Source organism: Neolamprologus multifasciatus, chromosome 5 (genome assembly GCF_963576455.1).
Source record: "Neolamprologus multifasciatus chromosome 5, fNeoMul1.2, whole genome shotgun sequence".
Taxonomy (NCBI): domain Eukaryota; kingdom Metazoa; phylum Chordata; class Actinopteri; order Cichliformes; family Cichlidae; genus Neolamprologus; species Neolamprologus multifasciatus.
In genome coordinates this window covers 16,033,421-16,056,363 of record NC_140443.1, presented here as the reverse complement: position 1 = coordinate 16,056,363, position 22,943 = coordinate 16,033,421, and the positions used below count along the sequence as shown (strand labels likewise).

Genomic DNA, 22,943 nt, shown 5'->3' with positions numbered 1-22,943 from the left:
CAGCCTGAAGACCCTCGTATCTCTGAGCTTTGGTTCACTGTGCACACTTTACTCTTATTTTTTTGCGCCGTCTAATGTTGGATATTTATTATTACATGTCTAATTCATTGTGTCACGATGAGAAACTTGCACAGACAGCCATTTCAAAGTGAATCACATTAATGTGGATTTCGACCTTCAGCAGTCATTGCAGTCGCATAAACGCAAATTCGGTTAACGGCAACAGGCTGTATCGTTTTTATGAATGCGGAATTCAGAATTAATAACTACCCATTGTTAAAGCTATTTTGCCTTGTGCATTTGAAAGGATGTTAAATATGTTTTATCTAATAAAGAGAAACACTCTTTACTTAGTTCTTTCCTGAACAAAACATGCACTATATCCCCCTAATGTGATTTATATCATTCGTAATTAACCACAGGCTTTTTAGTCGGTCATACAGTAAAAGCATACGCAAAAGTGGAATCTGCGTCATTAAGCTCGCAGGCACTACCTCACTGTGCTTCTCAGAAACTACTCAATGCTCTGCTCATCCTTATGTTACCATGGCTGCATGTAGTTAATCCAGCATTTGTAAGTCTGTGAATGGACTCAAATGGCTCCCTGCTTAACAGGTCCAAGATGTTTGTCTTTTTGTCTGTGTCTGAAATCAGTTCCTTCAGTGAAGGATTTCAAATACAGAGTGGATTTTGTTAATACCACACCAGACATGACAAGAATTTATCCCAGTACATTATGTTACATCTTCTAGATCTTGAGAAAAGACAGAAAAAAGTTATTCCAGCATATCAAACAATGTTGTTAAATCAGCACAATTTCTTCACTGTTTTATTGAAAAGAAAAAAAATGTATTTTTTTTTTCACTTCTTTGCTGAAAAGGCTTTGCTCTTAAATCCTTTTCTGACCAAAATATTTTTTTTCTTCACAATGCTGTACTCATGTTTGTAAAAAGATGAGTCAACTTATATTTTAACTTAGTTGCCATAGAAACCAAAACCAATAGTCATGGGGTCTGTGATGAAAACCTTTGAAGGACTGAAGGCATGCTTCTCAAGCATTAGTGGAGACCTTGACAGCTATTACAGCAGTCTCTTAAGACATAAAGAAAGACGTCATGTGAACACATTCCCATTTATTCAATGTAACATATAAACACTGCGGCAAAATGCAAATAGTAGTCCAGCGGGAAGGTTAATGCAGAAGACCAATGTTAAAATTAAAATAATAACGTGGAGTAAGGCAGAAAGGGTTCTAAATGAGAAGGCCTTTAAATATTTTAAAAAGGACATCTTTAACTCGATTACATTACAATAATATGTTTAGTCTTGGTGCATTACACAGAATTACTCTTGTAATGATTAGAGCATACAACATGATAGTGTATGTATTCACTGTCATTTATCCATTCATACAAAATGCAGTGTTTTACATTTAAAAGTAAAACCACAAGTAAATGTTAGTTTTTAATGTTGTTTTAGGTGCTTAACACTGCCACCTCACAGAAAGAAGGCCCTGAGTTTGTATCCAAGTCAGGGTCTTTCTCTGTAAAGTTTGCATGTTCTTCCTGTGCTTGTGTGGGTTTCCTCAGACAGTCCAAAGACATGAATGTTAACCACAGGTGTGAATGGTTATCTACCTCTATGTTGATCCAGGGTGTGCATCGCCTATTGCCCTACAACAGCTGGGGTAGGCTCCAGCCCCAACTATGAATTGTATAAGCTGAAGAAAATGGATGGACGTAAAATAATATTCAAGCTAGTGAACAAATCCAAGTTACAATAATGTTTCAATTAATACTCTAGTATCATGCATTTAGTCTCCATTTATTATATAGGAGCTTTGACCTGTTCAAGTAAAAATCAGCAGCAATGTATCCCTCCCTGTGTTGTGTCCTTAGCGTTCTGATAAAACTGAATCTCAGTGAGCAAATTCAACCGGACCTCTCCATGATGTTTTAGTAATTGCGATCATTTGTGAGTTTGTTGTTTGTTTTTGTTGTCTTGACATTTAGGTAAATTGACCCTCAAGAGTAATCAGCCATAAACAGTTGGAGAAGTCATTTGAAATTTGATTGGTTTTTGCCTCCTTACAGGAAAGCAGGCTCAGTGTCACAGATGATACCCTCACACTTCAAGCAGAACATTTGGTGCTCTTTGAGGTTACCATAGCTACCCAACACAGTGAGACTGGATGTCCATGATGTTGATCAGCTCATAACTAGTGATGCATGCATGTATTCTGTGTCAAAGCAAACACCCCATAATAATCTACCGCATCATGTGTCGAAGTGAGCTAAGCGGGAAAAATATCAGGTCATGTAACATGCTCCTAAATTTTAGTAACTTTAGTTTGGTGCACTACATTGTTTGGCACTGTTCTTGGAACAAAGCAACAACAATGAACAAATTAGCGAATTTTAAAGGTTTCATATCCTAATAAGTACTGAAGTCTCTGTGCTCGTGTTGAAAGGCAATTTATCTCTGAGTTCTCTTGCGCTAATTCACAGTTTATGAGGCTTGCCTTTGGGTCTTCACCAGCAGTTAACCACTTTCATAAACAGTGGGACTCTTTCCTAATTGCTGCAGGCTATGGTGGATGCAGAAATATTACACTTGATACACTGTTATAGTTAAAAAAAAAAAAAGGCGAGCAGATTAAGTCTACAAAAAAAAGATATTGGATGTGTCTTTTATGAAACTTCAGTGTCGATGATTAATATTACAGATTCTACTTCTGCAACCCACAAAAGAATGTTACACCTATAAAGAGAAACATATAATCTGTCTACATTTCAGTTGAATGAGCTGACCTTTAATCAAATAAATATGTTCCTTGCAGGTACTGGGTGGTACCAGAGAGATATAGGTCACTACAATATCCGCATAATGAAGATGATATATATATATATATATATATATATATATATATATATATATATATATATATATATATATATATTCAGAGTATTACCAGTGATGTATTCACTTTGGGAAATGCAGTATAATAATCCTTCTAATTAATCATGGGATGGAAAATAACCGTTAGTTGCTCAATACTTGAATGGGTGTTATTCTCTCACATATGTATATTTGTGTTCCAGTCTGATTTTATTTATTCCCTCGACAAAACAGTCATACGTGAAAATTATGAATAGATTATAAAACATGCATAAAGCCGTTTGCTAATTTTCAACCATATCTCTCTGCCTTCCTACACACCACTGGTATCAAATGATGGTTGTCATAGCAACAGGCTCACAAGCAACAACAGGGCTTTTGGAAGACAAATACATATCAGCATAACAGAAAATCTCTCTTATCCACATTTTCTGTCTACAAACCTGTCTGAACTCTGGTAACGAATGCTAACATGGTTCACGTGGTTCATTCTTTCCCTCTCATGAACAAATTTCCATGTAAACTCTGTAAACGTGGGCAAATTGTTGGGTTTTGGCCACTGAAAATACGTGACATTTAAAGAACGCATGGAAAGTGTTTTGTTGGTGTTCGGTACAGCAGGACAGGCATATGTAATGAATGAATGAGGAAAGCTGGCACCTTTCTGTTTGAAGTTTATGATCAGTGTGAACTCCTTGGACTGCTCTGATGTCTCCTTTGGGTATAAGGAGAAATTTGAGTATTTTATACTTGAAAAACAAATATAACTCAAATAATATAATTTTAATATTGAAATATAAGTAGAATTTAAACGAGCCTTTAAGATTTTTATGCTTGATAGCAGTTATGACATAGTTCTTAATTGTTATTGTTACCATAAGCTTAGCACAAGAAAGTCATGTAATTTGTTTAAAACATCTACTATATTGGACAAGGTATACAGCACGTATAACAATGGTTTTGTCCATTCATTCCAAATTCTTTCAAGGCATTTAAATATATCACATACTGTAAAATTGCTTCCAAAACTGGGACATGGTGTGAAATTTAAAAGTTGACACATTCTCAGCAAATGTTAAGTGTGACTTTTACAGGCTGACGGAGCCAAAACTATTGCTACATTGTTCCTGGGCAGGAAACTAGCAAAGCAGGAAATTCTTCCAACACTTGTTAACGGCCTTGAAGGTAGGGGACTGGTCAGCCAGGTTATCACCCAGTCCCAGACTTTTTCAATGAAACATTTTTGCTAGTTTATACATACTTTATATTTTGTTTATGCAACTAAGACAGCAAATATTATAGCCGAATAGATAAATATGACCATTTAGAATATTTGTTATCGAGATAAGACACTCACATATACTTTGATTAAAATGAAAAACTGAGAAAATCAAATGCATATTAATATATGTATATTGATATTTCTGCATTGTATATAATGCATTATTTATGTAAATACGTGTATTAACCCATTAATAATGAAATAAAAATGATATAAAAACTTAAAATCTAAATTTTGCTACCCCAAACCCATCTTTCCTGTCCAACCATGGTCCAAATATTTACAGGTTTATGTAAACAATTCAGGCTGCTCCATACCAGAGTGAAAAAGAAGCTGTGTAACAATTCTGTATACATATACAAAGCATACAGTAGACCAGGGGTGAGCAATTAAGATTCCCGGGGGCCATGTGAGAAACTGGGACTGTTGTGGAGGATTGCACCAATAAGCTAAACACAGTTCTGCTCAATATTAATTTGATCTCTTTATGAACTGCTACTGGTAAGAGTAGATGTTACAATTAAGCCCTAATTGTGGCCCGCTGCGAAAAATCAATTGCTCTTCCCTGCAGATGCACAAAGATATATACAAGAGTAAGTACTGAGACTGCATGTAAGAAGTTCCCTTTAGTGTTGGATACACTATAGGGGCTAACTTAGCTTCTTATTTCTTCTTATTTATAAACACAAAGAAAGCCTCAGATTGATCTATGTTTGTAAGAAATTTGGTTAAGGTCCATCATGTATTAGGTTTGCCCTTATAACTGGGAAGGTCAGTTTGATGGAGTTTATACTCTCTGTTGTACAACCTTGATGAACAACAGTAATGACTCAGTGTTCTTCTTGCAATAGACCCTTTTAATAACAGCCAATCTGGGCTGAAAAAGTAGTTAATAACACCACAGGTGTTACTAATTAAACTCATTATGACACCGTAAAGAGAACAAAAGACACATTGCATTAATGTAATTAGGAACAACTTTGTCTAACTGTCATGTAATGTCACAATGATTGAAGTGTTAAGAGTTTATTTCAGCTCAATCTGGATGTTTAAGGTTTGTCTTATGGGTTGTATTACTGTCTGATTGTTCCATATTTAAGTTTAAATAGAAAGGAAAGCCATTAGCATGCCATGAGTTCAGGATTTTATTCTGTCACCTGAAAACACCATGGGCCAAAGATGTATCCATAAATAACCAAACTCAGTGTGGAGAAAGCATAGCACAGAACAGCACAGTGCCAAGTAGGTCACATCATTCAGAATAAGAATGCAGAATAACAACGTTTTTATTGTAATTATGAGCAAATAATGTACATTATTAAATCGTCGTACTAAGGTAATGATGCGTTTCCTTCACTCTATGTTATTATATTTTTAATAGGACATTAAAGGACAACATTGTGTTTTTCCCTTTGTTGGTACATCAACGGTTAGCCTGTTCAATAATAATAAAGTCAGTAATAAAATATAATGCATGCACAAAGCATATATCCAGCATGGAAGAAGTGCATGCCTATGAATACCTATAAATCACACACAGGTTTGCAAGCTGAATCACATTAATCACGTTTTAAACCCATTAGATGATGGCAAACTTGATGGTAAAATAAAAACAAACATAAATTATTTTATTGACAGTATTTTATCACACATTCACATTAAAGAAAGTATTTAGCAGCTAAAAGGAATTCTCCTTTATTTTAGTTATATAATAACATATTTGGCATATACATAAAAAATACCTTCTAGCTGTCACTATGGAAGCTAATCCTAACCAGGAATTCACAGTAGGCACAACTTTGTGAGCCTATCCACTGAAATAGAAGGAGGATAAAAGGAGTCAGGGACAATGAATCTGTGTGACTAAAGTTAAAACTGTAGGACCGTATGCATGATGTTCAGAGTTTCTATGTGCATATACATTTTCATGGTTACCCGTGCCACTGAGTCATCAGAGTGCACGAGTTTTGATGGCAATGACTGGATATGGTATTAAAATGCATTCAATATTTAATCACATTTAATTAGATTTGTTTTGTTATCATAATAACACATTCAGTATGTGGATGAATACTGTAATCCACATGTGCGTTTTGTAAGCCAGAAAATGCATTAGCGCACTGATGACGGCTAATGAAAAACTCCAAATGCGGAAAAAAAACAAGAACAGTTAACTGTGTGCATGGCCTTGTGGTTCTAAAGCACTTTCATTGCTCTGCAAATTTGTGTTTGCTTTTCAATATAATCCCATCTGTGGAGACATTCACTCAGAGAGCAGAGACAGGAACAAACAGAACACTTCTCTCCATCTGTGACCTCCCAACTCCTCATCCTCCCTCTGAATGCATTGCAACAATGGAGAAGCGCAAGGGAGAGGGAGGAAGACTGCCTCGCTATTCAGGTAGCTACTGATGGTACACAAGCTCAAGGATAGAGGACTGAGTTCAGAGAACAGACGTGAGAAAGTGTGCAACATGTATGCAAGATATTCTGAAAAGAAAAGAGGGATTTTTAACATGCAAAGGCCTCAGTTACATTAGTCCATTACTTAGGAACAATTTCAATATTATCGTGAAAATACAAGATCACCTATGATATATGTTTTGCAATTAAATAAAAATGAAGCACTTTAGAGCACTGTGAAATGTATTCCTTTTGACTGCATAATATTCTGTAATTTGAAATATTGAATAAATATTATGTCATACAGAAGACTTTAAATTTGATTTAAATGTTACATGAATGTATACAAAGGTAAACAAGAAGAAAGCTGATGAACCTTATGCAAACTTATTAGTAAGTAATTAAGCTTGCACAATCTTGTTATAGTGTCATATTTTCTTTCTCTGTCTCTCTCAGCCCATTTTTTTTCTTTTTCTGAGCAACGTCTTGAAAAACAGGGAGACCTTGATCAATGATGAAAACCTCAGACTGCGAATTGCATGCACAGCCCAAACAGCTGCAGGGAGTAGCTCAACAACTGTGAATCAGGTAAGTTTCTTTTATTTTCTCTCACTTCCCATGCCTTTTTTATACCAAGTGATGCAATGCAGACCACTTGCAACTTCACTAAATCACCATACAGTATCATTACCATTATATCAGTCACAGACAAACCACAGGAAGCTTGTTCTGCAGAAGTTTGTTGCCTCTCTGGAGTTTGAAGATCAGTCTCCAAATGCAGTTCTTTTTAATTCACTCTTGTTTATCTGTCTATTAAAAAACTCAGAGGAGTGTGTCTGATCAGATACCTCCAACATAAAAACCAAATGCTGAACATGTCACTCAGCTCATCATCATCAGCCAAAATAAACTGGCAACTGCATCCGTGACATTACAAACAGTGGAACATTTAGAATTTGGCACCTTATCCGTTCCTTCAGCTTCTAATTTTAAACAAAAATGTCTCTATGCATGTGCAGTCATTCTGGAAGATTCTACAGCGAACTTGCATTGCATATCTATGAAACTATTTAATTTATAGAAAATTATCATTATCCTATTTTAGCTATGAAACTGAATACACAAAGTAAGTGTGCAAATTATGTTTGTTATGTGTTTAGATCCACTGAAATCTTAAAGTTTGTTACTTCTCTGGTCCAGTTTGCCACAGATCACACAACAGCTGCTGCACTTTGCAGATTTCAACCAACTCTGGTCCAAAACCAGGGCAGTGTGAAATAAAAGTTTAAATTATTTATAAATATATACTGTTGTAGACAACAAAAGGAATTTTAGACCAGACACTTTAGGGGTCTGCTCTCTGTTCAGTTGAGCTATTCCCCATCACTGTGGGTTTGGATAGGAAGGTGTTTGTGTGTCTGTGTGTGCAAAGAGGAGGAACATTCAGTATTTAGTGGTTCTGAATAAACAGACCAGCTGAAATGATGTGCTTATGCTGAGGGTTGCTTTGAAATTGTATTGTTAGTTATACAATAATATTTGTTAATGATTGCCCCTCCATCATTTAACTTCTTTTCCTCCTAATTATTAATGTGTATTATACGTACTACATGTACTATATTTACTGTTTATAAGGTTGGAGAAAATCAAAACATAACATCCACAACTTTTTGACATCTACTTACCTGGATGGCTGAGCATGCATCACGAAGCTCCTGTTGGAAAAAAATACCAATGTCTGCTATTGTTCTGTCCTCAGGCTTAAACTGGTATGGACTAATGCCACGTTTACATTTACATTTGATGAGTTGCTGGTTGCAAACAGCATTCATTTCAATTTCAAAGTTATTATGACATCAGGAAACAGATGTTTCCCTGATGTTTAGTATATCTGATTTGAAAAGTAAGTCAGATATGTATTAGATTACTTTGTTCGTGTGTGTGTGTGTGTGTGTGTGTGTGTGAAAAACAAACAAACATGGGTACGTTCTAAAGAAAATACATTCACGTTGCATAATTTGGATTATGGGATTATGTGTCTGAGGAACATCAACATCAATCTCAGAAATATTTGGAGCATTTTATTTAAAATCCTTCTGCAAGGCCACCAATTACACAAAATTCAGTAACAGATCACAGGGCAACCCATTTTAAGCTATGTAGATGTGGTAGTGCCGGTCATCAGTTTCTTTAGTTTCAGTAAGCAACAAATGAGTCAACTGTGGCTTCAACTGAAGTCCATTAAGACATCTGTTTATTCACACATAGTCACTTTTTACAACATACTTCACATTTATAGTGTCTTTTTGTAGTGCCAAACCTGACAGTTGCTCAGCATGTCTGCTAAAATCAAAACGCAAAGAGAAATATTGTCACAGGAGAAGAAAAAAATCACTCTGATTTCCATATCATAAGAAAAACAATGTAAAAAAAAACAACTTTTTCATTCCCCAAATTGATTTCACTTTTTATTTAAAATCCATGCTATGTCACAAATATATATTTTTGTAAAGACTGATGGTTTATAGCACTTTCTAAAAAAGCTTAACTCTGAGTCTGAGGAACAGTTAAGCTACGTGCTGTGTCTTTCTATTGCTTTAGGATCATTGAGTTGAAGCTTAGAGTGCTTGCTGCATGAGCTCGTGCTCATCACATACTGTCTAAAAATACATTTTTAAAATGATCTGAATAAAAAAGGTTGACAACAAAACCATTTTTTTTAAATTCCTGTAGGTCATTAGTAGCATACAAACAAAATAGATCCTATGCATGCTTCAACATGACTTAAATAAAGACATCTTACACAATGTTCATGGGGGAAAAAACAGATTCTCTTTAGTCTTTAGGCCAGCTCATTAGATTTTTTTTTTCCCAAAATCTGGACCTGAGTGTAACCAGAGCTTGTCATTATTGCTACCACCTTTACAGTACCTAAAGGCAAGGGATGGAAAAAGAAAATCTTTTTTTAGATCCATAAATTATTCATAGAGTATTACAAATGCTAGATACACAGATTAGGTAGAGGCATGCAGTTTTCACTCTGGTTGAGCTAACATTATTCAGACCTCAAACAGTTTTGTGTTTTTCCTCTCATCTACCTGGCAGAGAACAAGCGCTGCACTGCCTCAGACCTGTGTCAATGCACTCAGCATCATTTTCATCTTTGGCTTTGACGATCCCCTTTCATGAAGAACTTTTGTACTTGCTGCGGTGCTCCGAATAAAATTTTAAATTGATTTTTTAAAAAGCTGGAATGTTCCTGTTTGCCCATCTGCTGTAGGTTTTTTCACACTGTTTATTCACAATAAGTCTTTTTGGAGAAGATTATATGGAATCAAGCATTTTGTATAAAGCCCCGCTTGACTGTGGAAGCTACTGAAAAGATCAGATCGGTCTTTGATTCAACAAAAATAAATAGCAATAACAAAACTCAACTATCTTTGAACTGAATTCATTGCTCTTGGTGGAAAGCTAGTCTGTGAAAATAAACTATCAGTTTGAAACCACATTACAGCGTCAGTATAGAAGATTAAAATCAGTGCCCATATAATAAATGACCTTCAAATGTCCTATGTACTATGGAGATTATTTTAATTAAAAGCAAAAGGCACAGAAATTCATCAAAATGCTTTGCAGGTTACATTTTGCTGATTGAAATGAAAAGACCGTAATGTGTTACATTCACTCAGTGAAACTGTGACTCTGGTTCTCTGAGGTTTAGTTAAATATAGTTGTACCGATTGTGCGGCACCTTTGTGTGGAGACGACTGCTGTAGTGCAGAACATCACTGCACCAGCAACTCAAGTTTTCTTCAGAATAAGGCATTTGTTGCCCTCTAGTGATAATTACAAGCATGGATGTGTTTCTACACAGGACAAAAAGCTCACTTTCATAACTCTGGGGCCAGAGCTTTTTTTGCATCAGCGGCTCCAAATTTGTGTCGACTGAGTCATTTTACATGTGTGATGTAAGATGCACACATCTATTCTTTTTAAATCTACATGCTACAGACATTAAAAACAATTTAAGTTAGCCCATATGGCAAGACAATTGTGGTGCAAAAACTATTAACCCTGAGCACAAGTCACTGTTCATATGTCCCCAAAGTTTAAGGTACTGATTTAGTGACATTTAGAGACACGTACTATATGTGTGAATAACACCATGTACGTACCACTCAACCCTGTTCTGCAAGTCTAAGAACAAGGCTCTATTTTACATTCATTTTGTCTCATTCACACTCGTGTTATAGAAAATAAGTCAGCATGCTGCTTCTATTTTGTCACAAAAAAAATTTAGTAACCAGTATGAATCTTCCAGTGGGGTTTATTCCCTCAAGTTAGCGTTTATAATGCCTACAGTGTCAAATAAATCAGTAGTGAAATGTTCAGCGTGCTTGGGTTTATACACATAAAAATTTTTATAAGCTGTCCTTCTCTCTTGTATGTTTTCCAACTCTGGATGCCGTGAGCCTGCCAAAGAGCTTTGTGTCATTGCACCTTCAGCTGGCACCATCAGAGTCTGTGTCCAAGTCTGAGGTTGTGGCTTCACTTCCAACTAGGGAGGGGTAAGGCCTTGGCTGGTCTAAGTTGACGTAGGTAACCTTCAAACTGATGTAGTGCTCTCCTTTCAGATTGGACAGGATGCGCTGCACTTCGGTAGCCAAGCTATGGAAGGTAGGTCTACACTCGGGCTCCGGGTCCCAACACGCCAGCATGATTACATAGCTGTGGAATGAATAATTGCGTAAATTATTGAATGAAAAGCTGAGTAAGTAAAAGAGTAAGCAGGTGAAGACACTACTGAATAACGGCCATTGCTTTTTCTCAAATACAAAGTAACATAGGATTAAATCCCTGCGATTTAGAGGTATGCAGGGTGGAATTGAGGCCACTAAAGACATCAACGTCACATAATGCCGACGTAGGACAGTTTTCCAATTTCATTGCACTATTGTACTATGTATGACTGTGCAATGACAATAAAGAGTTATCTTATCTAATAATACCCATATGCTACGAGATAGTGAAAGGGTGCTAATTCTTACAGGGTGTCTGGGCAATACTGTGGCTGCAGAAGCCGACGTCCCTTCAACAAGTACTGCGTGATGTCATAGGGGTCCACCTCTGGATACGGGCTAGCACCTCTGGTTAACAGCTCCCACAGTAAGATGCCATATGACCACTGTGAAACAGATAAAGAATAATATATTGTATGTATATAGATTGATTGATTGGTTGAGTGATTGATTTAAAATGATCTTCATTGGCTTGATTAATTAGGCACACTTACAACATCAGACTTGGTTGTGAACTTCTGTGTTTGCAGGCTTTCGATGGCCATCCACTTTACAGGGAGCTTCACCCTTTTGTGATCTTGAATGCTGTAGTACTCCTTGGCATAGACGTCTCTTGCCATACCAAAGTCAGCAACCTTTACTGTGAAGTTTTCATCCAGCCTGTCAAGACAAAACATCTTAAGAATGGACTTCAAATAACATATTTCTACTTTACATTTCTAACATGTAGACTAGCACGTGTACAACGAGTGTCATTGAATATCAATCATGTTCTCTATGATGAGATCTAATGGTGTAAGCTTATACACGTTGAGTAAGCTATGTGTTTAACATCTAAACCAGCGGTCCCAACCCCCAGGCCGGTCTGTGAGTCGTTTGGTACCAGGCCGCGAGAGTTGAGGCTCGGGTGTGAAATTTATGGTTTTTGGGCTTTTTAGTGTTTTTTATTATTTATTTTATTTTTCCCGTGTGTTATGAATAAATTTCCCTTTTTTGGTATCGGTACTTGTTTTATTTTGTTGTATTCATCTGCAACACCTTAAAGGCTGGTACATAAACTGGTCTGTGATGCAAAAAAGGTTGGGGACCTCTGATCTAAACTATCTTTCATGTAGAAAAAAGAATCTAAAATGAAAATGATTTTTTTTTTTCAAAATCATGTTAATGTACATTTGTCACTTTTATCTAATACTTTTTTTTAACATTGCAGAAAATAACTAATAATTTTAAAAGATGCCTGAAAGCTGATGAATTTATTAACAAGCTTTGTAATGAACATCAAATTATTTTCATGAAATAATTTCATTTTGCTATATACAACTGACTACAACAATGTGTTCACAAATTTAAAACAGCTAAAACTGCAGAATTATTTCCCCTTATGGGCAACAACAAATAAGTTTTCTTGTAGTGAGTCAAAGTCTTTCATATCAAAGCCAGTAATCAGTGCATGAGTCACACTCACATGCAGTTACGCGCAGCCAGGTCTCTGTGAACAAATTTCTTTTGGGCTAAGTACTCCATTCCCCTGGCAACCTGAAGACCAAACCCAATCAGGTCTTTCACTGTTGGATTCTGTAAAGGACAAAGAGTTTGTAAAAACAAAAAAAAAGAGATCTAAGGACATGTTCTGAAATGCTAAAACTTGTAATGGCGTGAATAGAGCATCTTCACAGTCCCCACAGTTTAATTTACCCTGTTCTTAGAACGGATGAAATGGCGCAGATCTCCATGCTTCATATATGGCAGAACCACCAGGGGGAGCCCTTCTTTGGGCAGCATGATACCCAGCAGTGACAGTATGTTAGGGTGGTTAAAGCCTTTCATAATGATCCCCTCTCTGAGGAACTGGTCTACTTCCCGGAAATCTGTTATCCCTGTTAATAAAAGACATATAATAAAATACTTTAATCTACCAGCCAGCAGCTCACAAAACACCAATTTCTTTTATGAAATAAACTGATATTCACTTACTATTCAATGATTTAATAGCACAGTGGATTTCTTTCTTGTTGCTGTCTAACAGGTATCCATGATAAACTGTCCCAAAGTGACCTATATTAGAAGAAAATTGCCTTATAGGAATTCTGTGCTAAATTGGCAAACTCGTAATAACAATTGTACAATACTGAGGTTCACCTTTGCCAATAATCTGACTATCCTCAATTGAGAGCATCTCAGGTGGGATTAGCACATCTTTGACCTCTTCAAGAAGATTGGAATTCAGGCTAATCATTGAGATATTGTCTCGTGGCATCAATGGAACAGACAGATGATCAGAGCTGGCACTGTACAATAAACCCTGGAAAGCCAGTCCTGCTGAACCTGAAGTTTGATAGTAAAGATCTATTGTAATGCATTAGAGAAAAAACATAAACAGGCAAATAAATAACTGATAAAATCTGAGTACATGCGAAGAATGAAAAGCATGAAAGTATTTAATGGACTGGGATAAAAAATAAATAAAAAGATTATCTATGCTCAAGTTGATAATGTTCCTCAATAATAATAATGTTCCTAAATAACTTTATTAGTCAGGTTGTTCTTTGGCACATTAAACTGAATCAGTTCATGGCTTGAATCTCTCACCCTGTCTGTAGTCATCTGTTGGAGAAGAAGAATTATTGTTGCTCAGGCGTAGATTGTGTGACATCATCGCTGATAAGCGATTCTCTATGGTGGCTGGAGGGGTGAATTCAATCAATGAAAATCAATTGACAAAGAAAAATCATAGAGATAGACAGGACAAAATACATTCTGAAGGTGTGCATATAAATTTAAAGCAATAGCATGGTCATTTTTATAACAGTTTTTAGAATACACAGTTACAAGGTGCTTCATGCCACCTGCTAGAATATGATCTCAGTGGATTAGCTGAAACCTTATGTCATGAGCTTGGTCATGTAGAGCTTTATATATATATATATATATATATATATATATATATATTTTTTTTTTTTTTTTTTTACTAAATTGTGAATGACACAAGGGAAGAATCCACTGAGGATAATGTGTGAAGCACCAGTTAGCAGCCGAAGGTCAGCTAAGAACGACTGAGAGATGCATGTAATTAAAATTTGTTGCAAGATTGCTTAGTAAAGTATGTCAGTTTATTGAAATGCATCATGAAATAGCAAAGTCTTTCTCACCTCTCTTTTTTTTCCTGAAATTAATCATAACAATTAATGCAAGGGCAGCTCCTACTACCAGTGCGGCAAGGATGCCCAGGACAATGCCTGCAATCGCATTGTTTTTGAAGCTGTCATCAAAGAGCACTGTACCCATATCATAAACGTCATGGTTCACAAACACCTGCAGCAGTGGAAAATATGATCCCTCTTGTTAAATACATTTACTTAAATAGGAATCTCCATAAGTGATTTAGGATGGCTTAAACAGATGATTCTTACCCTAACAGGCAGCCCGTTGCTGGGAACAACCAGGCCTTTAGGAATCCTGCAGGTCAGCTCATTTTGCAAAACCTGCGCTTTGCAGACCACATCACCAATGGTCATTGTGATCTTCATACATGTTTGTACTGCATCCAATTTTTTATGCTGTTACAAATTGAAAAAGGGTTTAAATATTAAAACACAAGTAGTAATTGTTGTCTTGTGAAGACTGCAACTACTGTTCCTGAGGTTTTTGTACAAACAGCCAAACAAATGACAGAGTGGGAAAAACTGCACATGAGTGTGTGAACATACATGCAGTGAAACCTCGTCCTCTCCTGGTTTTAGACGTAATATACTGTCATCATTTTCAAAGGGAATGACTTGGGCATTAGGGTAGTAGGAAAAGTTACTTTTCCAGACGTCATTTTCCCCATCTATGTGAATAGAAAGCGCTCCAGTTTTAAAAATGGTATCTGGAATTTGTTCTGGAAAAGCAGGAACCCAGCACTCCATGTGTGTGGCATTTCTTGTGCCACTGCAATCCTGAGGTAAAACAAAAAAAATAATATGCTGTTTGCAATCAAGTTAAAATTAATTAACTGAAAAATGTAACTGCATTAGTAAAAAATCCCAGTAAGGTTTTACAAAACCTTACTTACCCGTTGAAGACGCTCACTGAAGTGAAATTTCAGAGTGTACTCAACCACAATTTTGTTAGCGACATCAAGATTCTGACCTTCTATCACCAGCTTGGAGCCTCTGTAAGGCAATATAAATTAGCATACCTGCTAGTTTTGATGAGGAACTTGGTGGTAAGCCTATTAGTTAGACCAGTTTAGTGTCATACCTTTGGAAACTGCAATTCGGAAACACAGAGTTTATAACAGGATTATTCTTGTAGGAAAACATCTTAGTGTCATTCACTTGAAGGCTGTCAATAATGACTTTCACAGGTAGTTCCCCAACAGCTTCAGCAGCTTCTGTGTGGCAGACGATTGAAGACAAAGTCCCCTTTCCTTCAGAAACACTGCAAGCAATAGAAATTCAAATAACCAACTATACGTAACTAAGGCTACCTGCTTAAATGCACAGCAAAACCAATGTGTTGTAGCATCTACGTTACTCACTTTTGAATGGTGCAGCTTTTATCTCCAATTTTGACATTTCTTGTTACTCCTGTGTTAAGATATCTGCCTGTTAATGTGACCACTGTTCCTCCAAACAAGGGCCCGTAATCAGGCTTGATTTCTGTTATGCTGGGTGTCTAATAAGAAACACACAAAGTAAATCACATCGTGATTCCAAAATGCATTACAGAAATTATTTCTGATAATTAGAAAACAGAATGGGTGGTGCCATTTAAAAATTGATCTCACCACAAATGACAAGCCAGAAATCTGAGCTGTGCCTTCAACTGAGAAAATGCCCTCCACCTCTCCCTCATTCACTTCCAGAGTGATGTTGAGTCCCTGGTTTGGTGTCTCTTCCTTGATTTTGCACACCAGTCTGCATTAGAGACACAGGGAATGGCATGTCTGTTAGTTCTATGAGAGAATATGAGCCATCTGATGTTTCCCATAAAGGGATGACAAACAACTAACAAAATAAAAGACAAATCATGTGAGAGGAGTGAGTGTTTTGGAAAGTTTCCCCCCTCTTTGGGGGGACACTTCCACTGGGTTTAAATCTGGGACTCTCCACCATTTGACCTTAGAACTGAAGAAGATTCTCGCATGAGAGGTGAAACGTCTTCGAGCAACTCTAAGAAGTCCAGACGCTTTTCTTTCCAAGCTCCTTAGACTACGATGACCTGGATGACTGAGAACCTTCACAGACTCATTTAGGAAAACTTATATATCTAATCTGCCTCCTGAAACCAAACTAGAACTGCTGATTCCACAGGAGCAGGCCTAATAGCTCAAGGCTCTACCTTCTACTCTACTGTTGGAAACTCTAGGAAAAAAAATAAGCCTGTACTCTGAGACCCAAGAGGTCAACTAAATTCAATAAGGACGAACTGTAATCACTCATCTGCCTGCTTTCCTGGGTGTTGCTTTTCTGTTCTTGACATCACTACGCTGTCAGTCTCAACTCTGTTATAGTTATTCTTGTCCAATAATCTTTTCCCTGCCTCCTCTGAGCCAATAAGCCCCAAATTATTGTTTTGCACAAAAAATTGACCAAAGATGTCACTGAGATGTTAAGAACAGAAGTTTATATGTCTGAATTAATACATCAGTTATATAACCAATAAAAAGCTCAATACCATCATTTTTTAATTAAGTCTGAGCAGCACATTGAGCAGCACTTCCAACACGAGGAAATGGAGCACACGTGGGATTGAACTACTCACCTGCTACTATTGCTCTTTTCAGGCAGGACACCACACACGGTCCCTGAGCCCACAGTAACGATGTGGGTTTTGCCGCTGATGATGGGCGGTCGCAGAGCAGACTGAAATTCTGATCCACACAGCGTCATTTCAGTCACACCACCAGCGGGGACCATTTTAGGAAAAAACTGGAAAAATAAAATTACCACCATAAATCAGTAGCTAATTATGTGTATGTATAATCAGTGTGACTGGAGGAACTTTATGACTCATTTTGTTTAACCATGCAATGGCTTATCACAGGGTTACACAGAGTGACAGATCTACCTCTGTTATGATAGGTCCGCAAGACTTTTTGTTCCACTGTGAGCTACACTCCTCCTGCCTTGAGCAGATTCCCGAACACCAGCCACAGTTCATGAAAGACGGAGCATTCAAACACATGGGGCACGTCTTAAAATGTGCACACCCTGGTCCTGTAGAGGGCACCCTGAACATCTTGATCGTGGAGAGAGTAAGATGAGGGTGTTATAAAAGACATACAAGAGAAAATTCATCAAGAGATAAGCAGTACCTGTGGCAGGTATTATGAGTGTTACCTTATTTCCAACCACAAAGAGAAGTGAATCCTCAGAGTACACAGCTGCGTTCCTCAACACTGCAGTCTCTCCCAGTGAATAGTTGGCAAAAATAATATGGTTATAGGAACTTAAAATCACCTAAACATGTGAAACAGAGAGGTAATGTCGCGAGGATTCATGGAAATCATAGCAAAAACATCTACATTCAGTACTTTATAATGCATTCCAACTTCAGCGTACTCTCTAGCCCAACACCATGTTGTTACCTGGAGTATCCTCCCATCTGACGTGCCAAAATGGCCCACCGTATGAGTCCCAATCGTGTTCACCAGAACTGAAGTAAACAGTACATTTCTCATCTCGCTGTTGAAGAGATCGATTCTGTAGTATGGCTTTGACACCAGAGTGGGCTTATCAGTGCATCTGCTATCAGAGTTCTGTACAAGCAGAAAAAACACATTTACACATGGACAGCTCAAGGAGTTTCATCTTCAGCATATCTGCCTCTATCAGCACTGGGCTCATTCTAGAATAAGTACATGAAGACGTGTTTGTGTGACAAGAAAAAGGGATAGAAAAAAATTCTTAATGTTATTCATTTATAGAGGAAGTGCTGCAGTTTCCTCCAGCCATGGTAACAAGCCGTGAGTGGAAAGTCATAAAACAGCAATGACCTCAGCTTTGTTGACTTGGTGACTGTTTCTCAGAGTAGTTTCTGTCTTCTGCTGAAACTAAACATTTGCATGGTGGGCGTGCAAAACATGAGTTAGACTGGTTTAAAAAAAAAGGTCCAGAAAAAAAGCAGGATTTGCAAGACTGGTGAGTTAATTAAGCTGACCTGCTCCAGCATGCCCATATTTGAGTTCTCACTTCAATGTCCAATTTTCACACCATTTGAGCTTCTCAGACTTTAATGCTTAAATAGAAATACAGTTCACTGTATTGAACACACCAGATTCAATAAGTAAAAATCTGGGATTCTAAAGACAGCTTCATGACTCTTTTAACTAATATTTTCTGACTGATTTTCTTCCTCCTTGCCCCTCACTTCTTTCATATTCATCCTATTTCCTACTCAAATAGAGATGAGTACAGTCCAACACTGACCCTCCCCTTGAAATTCCACATTTTTATCAGCAGGATTTATAGCTTGTGTTTCCTGGCACACATTCCCGTAGGTGTACATGCCTGTGGGAGCTCAAAGGACACAGACTGAGCGCCATAAAAGGAAAGACCACACCTTTATTTTATTTTGACGTGAGGAACCATAGCTACATTCAAGGTGTTTCAAGAGAGAGGTGTGCATGTTCTTATAAGGCTGAACCTGCCTTTACCGTCCAGTACCTTTCTCTTCTGTATTGGTTTGTGTATTTGGAAGTTGGGGAGGAAATATTCCACAGTGAAATCCACTAACCTGCTAGGACTGGAAGGACATGTGGGCTGCCCTGAGGCAGTTTGTGTCCTCTCAGTTATTTGTTTTAAAATGAAAAGAAACCGCAACTGTTTTTATACCAAAGCCTTGTACTACAAACAGTTCACACCTTTTCATTGAGAAAGACTGAAACTTACTGAGCAGTGACTGAAACAGAACAGAGTAATGGTGTCGCAACATGCAGGTCACACCAGTGACTCATCCACCCCTCCCTGTTCTCTCTCTCGCTCACACACTCACCTTCACCAGATTTACCGCAGGCAAACATCATTTTAATTTTCAAGATTTATGGACTAACTTTAGTTTTACTTTGAATTTACAATCCTTTATTGCTCAAGAAAATAATAATACTGTACTGTAAACCACTTTGCTCACAATGCTTGTCTGGACAGACCATTTTCTGTATGGGCATATAGTGACATTCTGATGACACTCGAGCATGAAAAAGAGTTACTCACTTCATGTGGGCAGTTCTCACATGGCTGGAAGTGGCAGAGACCTCTGGATAGCTGCTCTGTACTTGACTTACAGCAGGCCTCCTCACCAGCCTCGATTTCTTGGTTTATTTTAGTTAAAGGTAACGCACAGAGGGCTGAGTTCTTCTGAGGCTGGCCATGCTTGTTTACCTCCGCGAACACCCCATACAAAACATTTTCTCCCTCAGCTACCCTCAGCTCATCAGCCAAGTCCTTCCCGACTTGCCCGAAATGTGCTGCCTGTAATCCATTATAAACAGTACCCTTGAAAGCCCCTCTCCTTCTTCTCCTGCGCTTTGGCTCGTACCGACACTCCAAAATAAGCTCTCTGTACATCCACATCTCTGGATTAGAAATAGACAGTCGTCCCAGACGAGTCTGAAAAGGTGAATCGTTTTTGTAGGGATTTTCCCTTTGCAAGGAAAGAAAGTAGACATAATCCTTGGCAGAGAAACTGTAGATGTAGTTAATGCTGTAAGAGTCACGTAGTCCAGGAAGCACTGTCACGTTTGTGACCATCTCAAAGCCATCTTCAGTTGAAAGTGGCCTCAGCACTGATAATGACCTCCTTGGGTACGTCTGTGTTATTCTGTCATTGACAGAGGCTGCAACAAAGAAGTATGATGTCTGCCCATCTTCAGCGATCATGGCCTTGGTACCAAATGGGCTGGCCACACAGTCACGACAGTAGGTTGGAGAGTTCCTTTCTTTTGTGTATAAACATTGAGGTGCAGGAGCTTCAAGGGTAATGTCAGTAAAGTAACAGATCCCATACCGAGTACTTCCACAAATGTACAAGTATGGAACTAGATTTAGATCAGGATCCAAAAGCAGAATCTCGTTGTCTGTATCCACTGGGTCCTCAAGTTTAACTTCTACATCGCATGCCAGACAGGTTTCACAATCAGGACTGCCTATAGGTCCAGTTTTCACCTCCCATATTTTATTCATAGAACTGTTGACTCCCACTACCGCATTCTGATATCCAATGTAAACCTGTTCATTATCCTGGTTCACTGCAATGTTCTGTATTGGTTTCTGGGTTTGGAAGTGGGGGAGGGAATATTTTACAGTGAAATCTATGGAACTCTGAGGTGTAGAAGGACACGTGTGCTGCCCCAAGGCAGTTTGTGATTGCATCCATATCCATACTGTCAACAAGGCAGTCAAACTGACCATTTCCACTTTATGGTCTGCTGTGAATAAATGCTACCTGTAAGACAGTTTTCTCAAAGTAAACATTCTGGAGAACCAGCGGGAGCTCTGCAAGAAAAAGCAGAGAAGGAATGTTGAGATTTACCAGACAGGGAGCTGTACCACTGGATTCTGACATTCAGCCGAGATTCTCCACTTCATACTGTAAACATTTTACAGCTTACTTAATCTGAGACACAGCTGGAGAACTGAGGAAGGAGGAAAGTATCAGCTGCTTTTTTTCTTTTTCTTTTTGAGGCTCTTGATTAAGCATTTCCTTATCTTCATTTCCTTACCTTATCCTCTTAAATGCCTCATTTTAAAAGGTAGTATTACCTAATATACGCAGCCACGGCATGTAAAACCCAACAAGAATTTGCGAGGATAACGATACAATCTAAAGCGGACAAGAAACAACGCGTTGTAACATGTGGAGTAACCATGGGAGCGTTCAGCCCACCAAAACTACACAAAATACATACAGAGTAACAACTACATTACATGTGTCAAATACACAAAAGTAATAGTTATTATCAGTGCAAAACGGTCATGGAGGCTTATATAGGACTACGTTACTGTAAATTTCATATTACTATATGACATTACTCCTAATGAAAACCATGATACTACTACAGTTAGAATCATTTGTATTAACTCGAACTGTTTGGATAGGAATCATTAACATGGACCAATAGCTGAAAGTTCTCCGGAACCAATAAAATTTAAAAAATCTTTAACAACTTCTTTAACAAATTTGAATCCCTCAGAGATACGTGTGCTAGTGAAGTTCCACTCACCTGACAGCGACTGAATACCTCTATGAGTTTACACTGGGACTGAATTCCCCGATTCCTTTAAGACTTCACGTCAAAATAAACAAAACAAAACAGGAAGTTACTAACCCTTCACAATAAAAGCATTCCAGGCCAGCGGTCTTGTGTCTAAAGGGTGATTTTTAAAAAAAAATTTAGGTCATCAGACCTAGAGAGAGATTTGCATTTTTAAAGTTGTATGGTACTGTATCGACGGGAGATCTGAATAAATTATAAGTCAAATTTCATTGAAAAAAGAAATACTGTGGAAATTAATATCCTTAAATCCTGCCATTATCGTGCCATTATTATCTTATCAACCCTGTTTGCTAAATAAAGGTACATCTAAATGTCTGGACCAATATTCATTTGTTTATTATTACAAAACAAACGATAATTCGTGTTGTTTTTATGCTGTAAAAATGAGAATGACACTGCCCGTTCAAACAAGTTTTCTAATATGATTCAATGTTTAATTCTTTTAAACTGTTAAAGACCGGAAATGCCATCATCATTCTGACTCGCTTGACTGTGGACTGTGATATTCCCTAAGTGGGTTCTGCCCTACCAAGCCGCGCCTGCAACGAGAAAGTATGAAGTAGTTGCGAAATTTGACCATCCGCATAATTTCCTCTCCAAGAGAGCTTTGTCATATTTCATCCTGAAACATATTTCCAGTCAGACTTAAATTTTTGTGGAAAAAATCTTGGCTTATGAAAGCAGTCTGTAGCTTATATCAGTGCCTGAGGGACATTTGCCAAAAATACATTGCTTTTGGATGAGGAACAGTTTCTCCTCAGCAGCCAGGAAGTTATTGTATTCCATTCTCCAGACAGATCACCTAAAAATATATTAGTGATATAAAACACACATGGAAAAACCTCAACTTTGCTCTGCTGGATGATGGCACATGGAGGCTGTAAAAGTTGAGGCCACAATGACCATCACTGTCATCAGTGTGCCAACAGAAATGCTATAATGTGGATTTATACTCCGAAGTTAAACATCTACTACTGAATCCAAAGTTCAAAGTAAACATATGCTGCAGTGTCACTCAGCAGGCTTTCACTTCCAGGCCTAAAACCATAAAAATCCAAAAGCAACCATTACTCCTAATGTCATAGAAAAAGTCTGAGGTAGTGCAGGAGCAAAAAAAAAGAAAAGAAGTTTTTTTCTTTCTTTCTTTTTTTTTTTTTTAACTCCACAAGGACTTGCTGGACTGAGTCAGAGTGAGAAACTAATCAAACAATCTGCCAAAAACAATAGTAGTAAGGCCATCATGTTTGCTCCTCAGCTTACATCTGTGTATCTGACAACCTGACTCATAAGACATGGGCCA

At 37.7% G+C, this 22,943-nt stretch overlaps 1 protein-coding gene across 3 annotated transcripts; it reads right to left on the bottom strand.

The window, feature by feature from the left end:
• Window positions 1-8,805: 8,805 nt before the first annotated feature.
• Window positions 8,806-21,653, bottom strand: LOC146518291 (macrophage-stimulating protein receptor-like). Of its 3 annotated transcripts, XM_085160289.1 has the most exons (21): window positions 21,590-21,653; window positions 19,581-20,861; window positions 17,957-18,127; window positions 17,709-17,828; window positions 17,437-17,607; window positions 17,131-17,297; window positions 16,154-16,283; window positions 15,905-16,041; window positions 15,625-15,804; window positions 15,437-15,536; window positions 15,090-15,320; window positions 14,793-14,939; window positions 14,532-14,694; window positions 13,972-14,064; window positions 13,522-13,728; window positions 13,357-13,437; window positions 13,078-13,259; window positions 12,848-12,957; window positions 11,877-12,042; window positions 11,632-11,768; window positions 8,806-11,311 (listed from the first exon to the last, which is right to left on the bottom strand). In XM_085160289.1, the coding sequence occupies exons 2-21, from the start codon at window positions 20,775-20,777 to the stop codon at window positions 11,086-11,088; spliced, it is 4,116 nt and encodes a 1,371-aa protein (XP_085016415.1). In that variant the 5' UTR covers window positions 20,778-20,861; window positions 21,590-21,653; the 3' UTR covers window positions 8,806-11,085. The 3 variants fall into 3 exon arrangements, with proteins under 3 accessions (XP_085016415.1, XP_085016414.1, XP_085016416.1); XM_085160288.1 differs by lacking the exon at window positions 21,590-21,653 and having other exon boundaries at window positions 19,581-21,583; XM_085160290.1 differs by lacking the exon at window positions 21,590-21,653 and having other exon boundaries at window positions 13,522-13,707; window positions 19,581-21,583.
• Between the last annotated feature and the right edge of the window lie 1,290 nt (window positions 21,654-22,943).

What these genes read in the sequence shown, in the direction of transcription:
- LOC146518291 (XM_085160289.1), bottom strand. Translation starts at nt 20,777, where the DNA reads ATGGTCAGTTTGACTGCCTTGTTGACAGTATGGATATGGATGCAATCA. An exon ending in GCAACGGGCTGCCTGTTAGG is followed by an intron (nt 14,695 to 14,792) that starts GTAAGAATCATC and finishes CCACTGCTGCAG; the next exon opens with GTGTTTGTGAACCATGACGT. An exon ending in TGCTATTAAATCATTGAATA is followed by an intron (nt 13,260 to 13,356) that starts GTAAGTGAATAT and finishes TTTTATTAACAG; the next exon opens with GGATAACAGATTTCCGGGAA.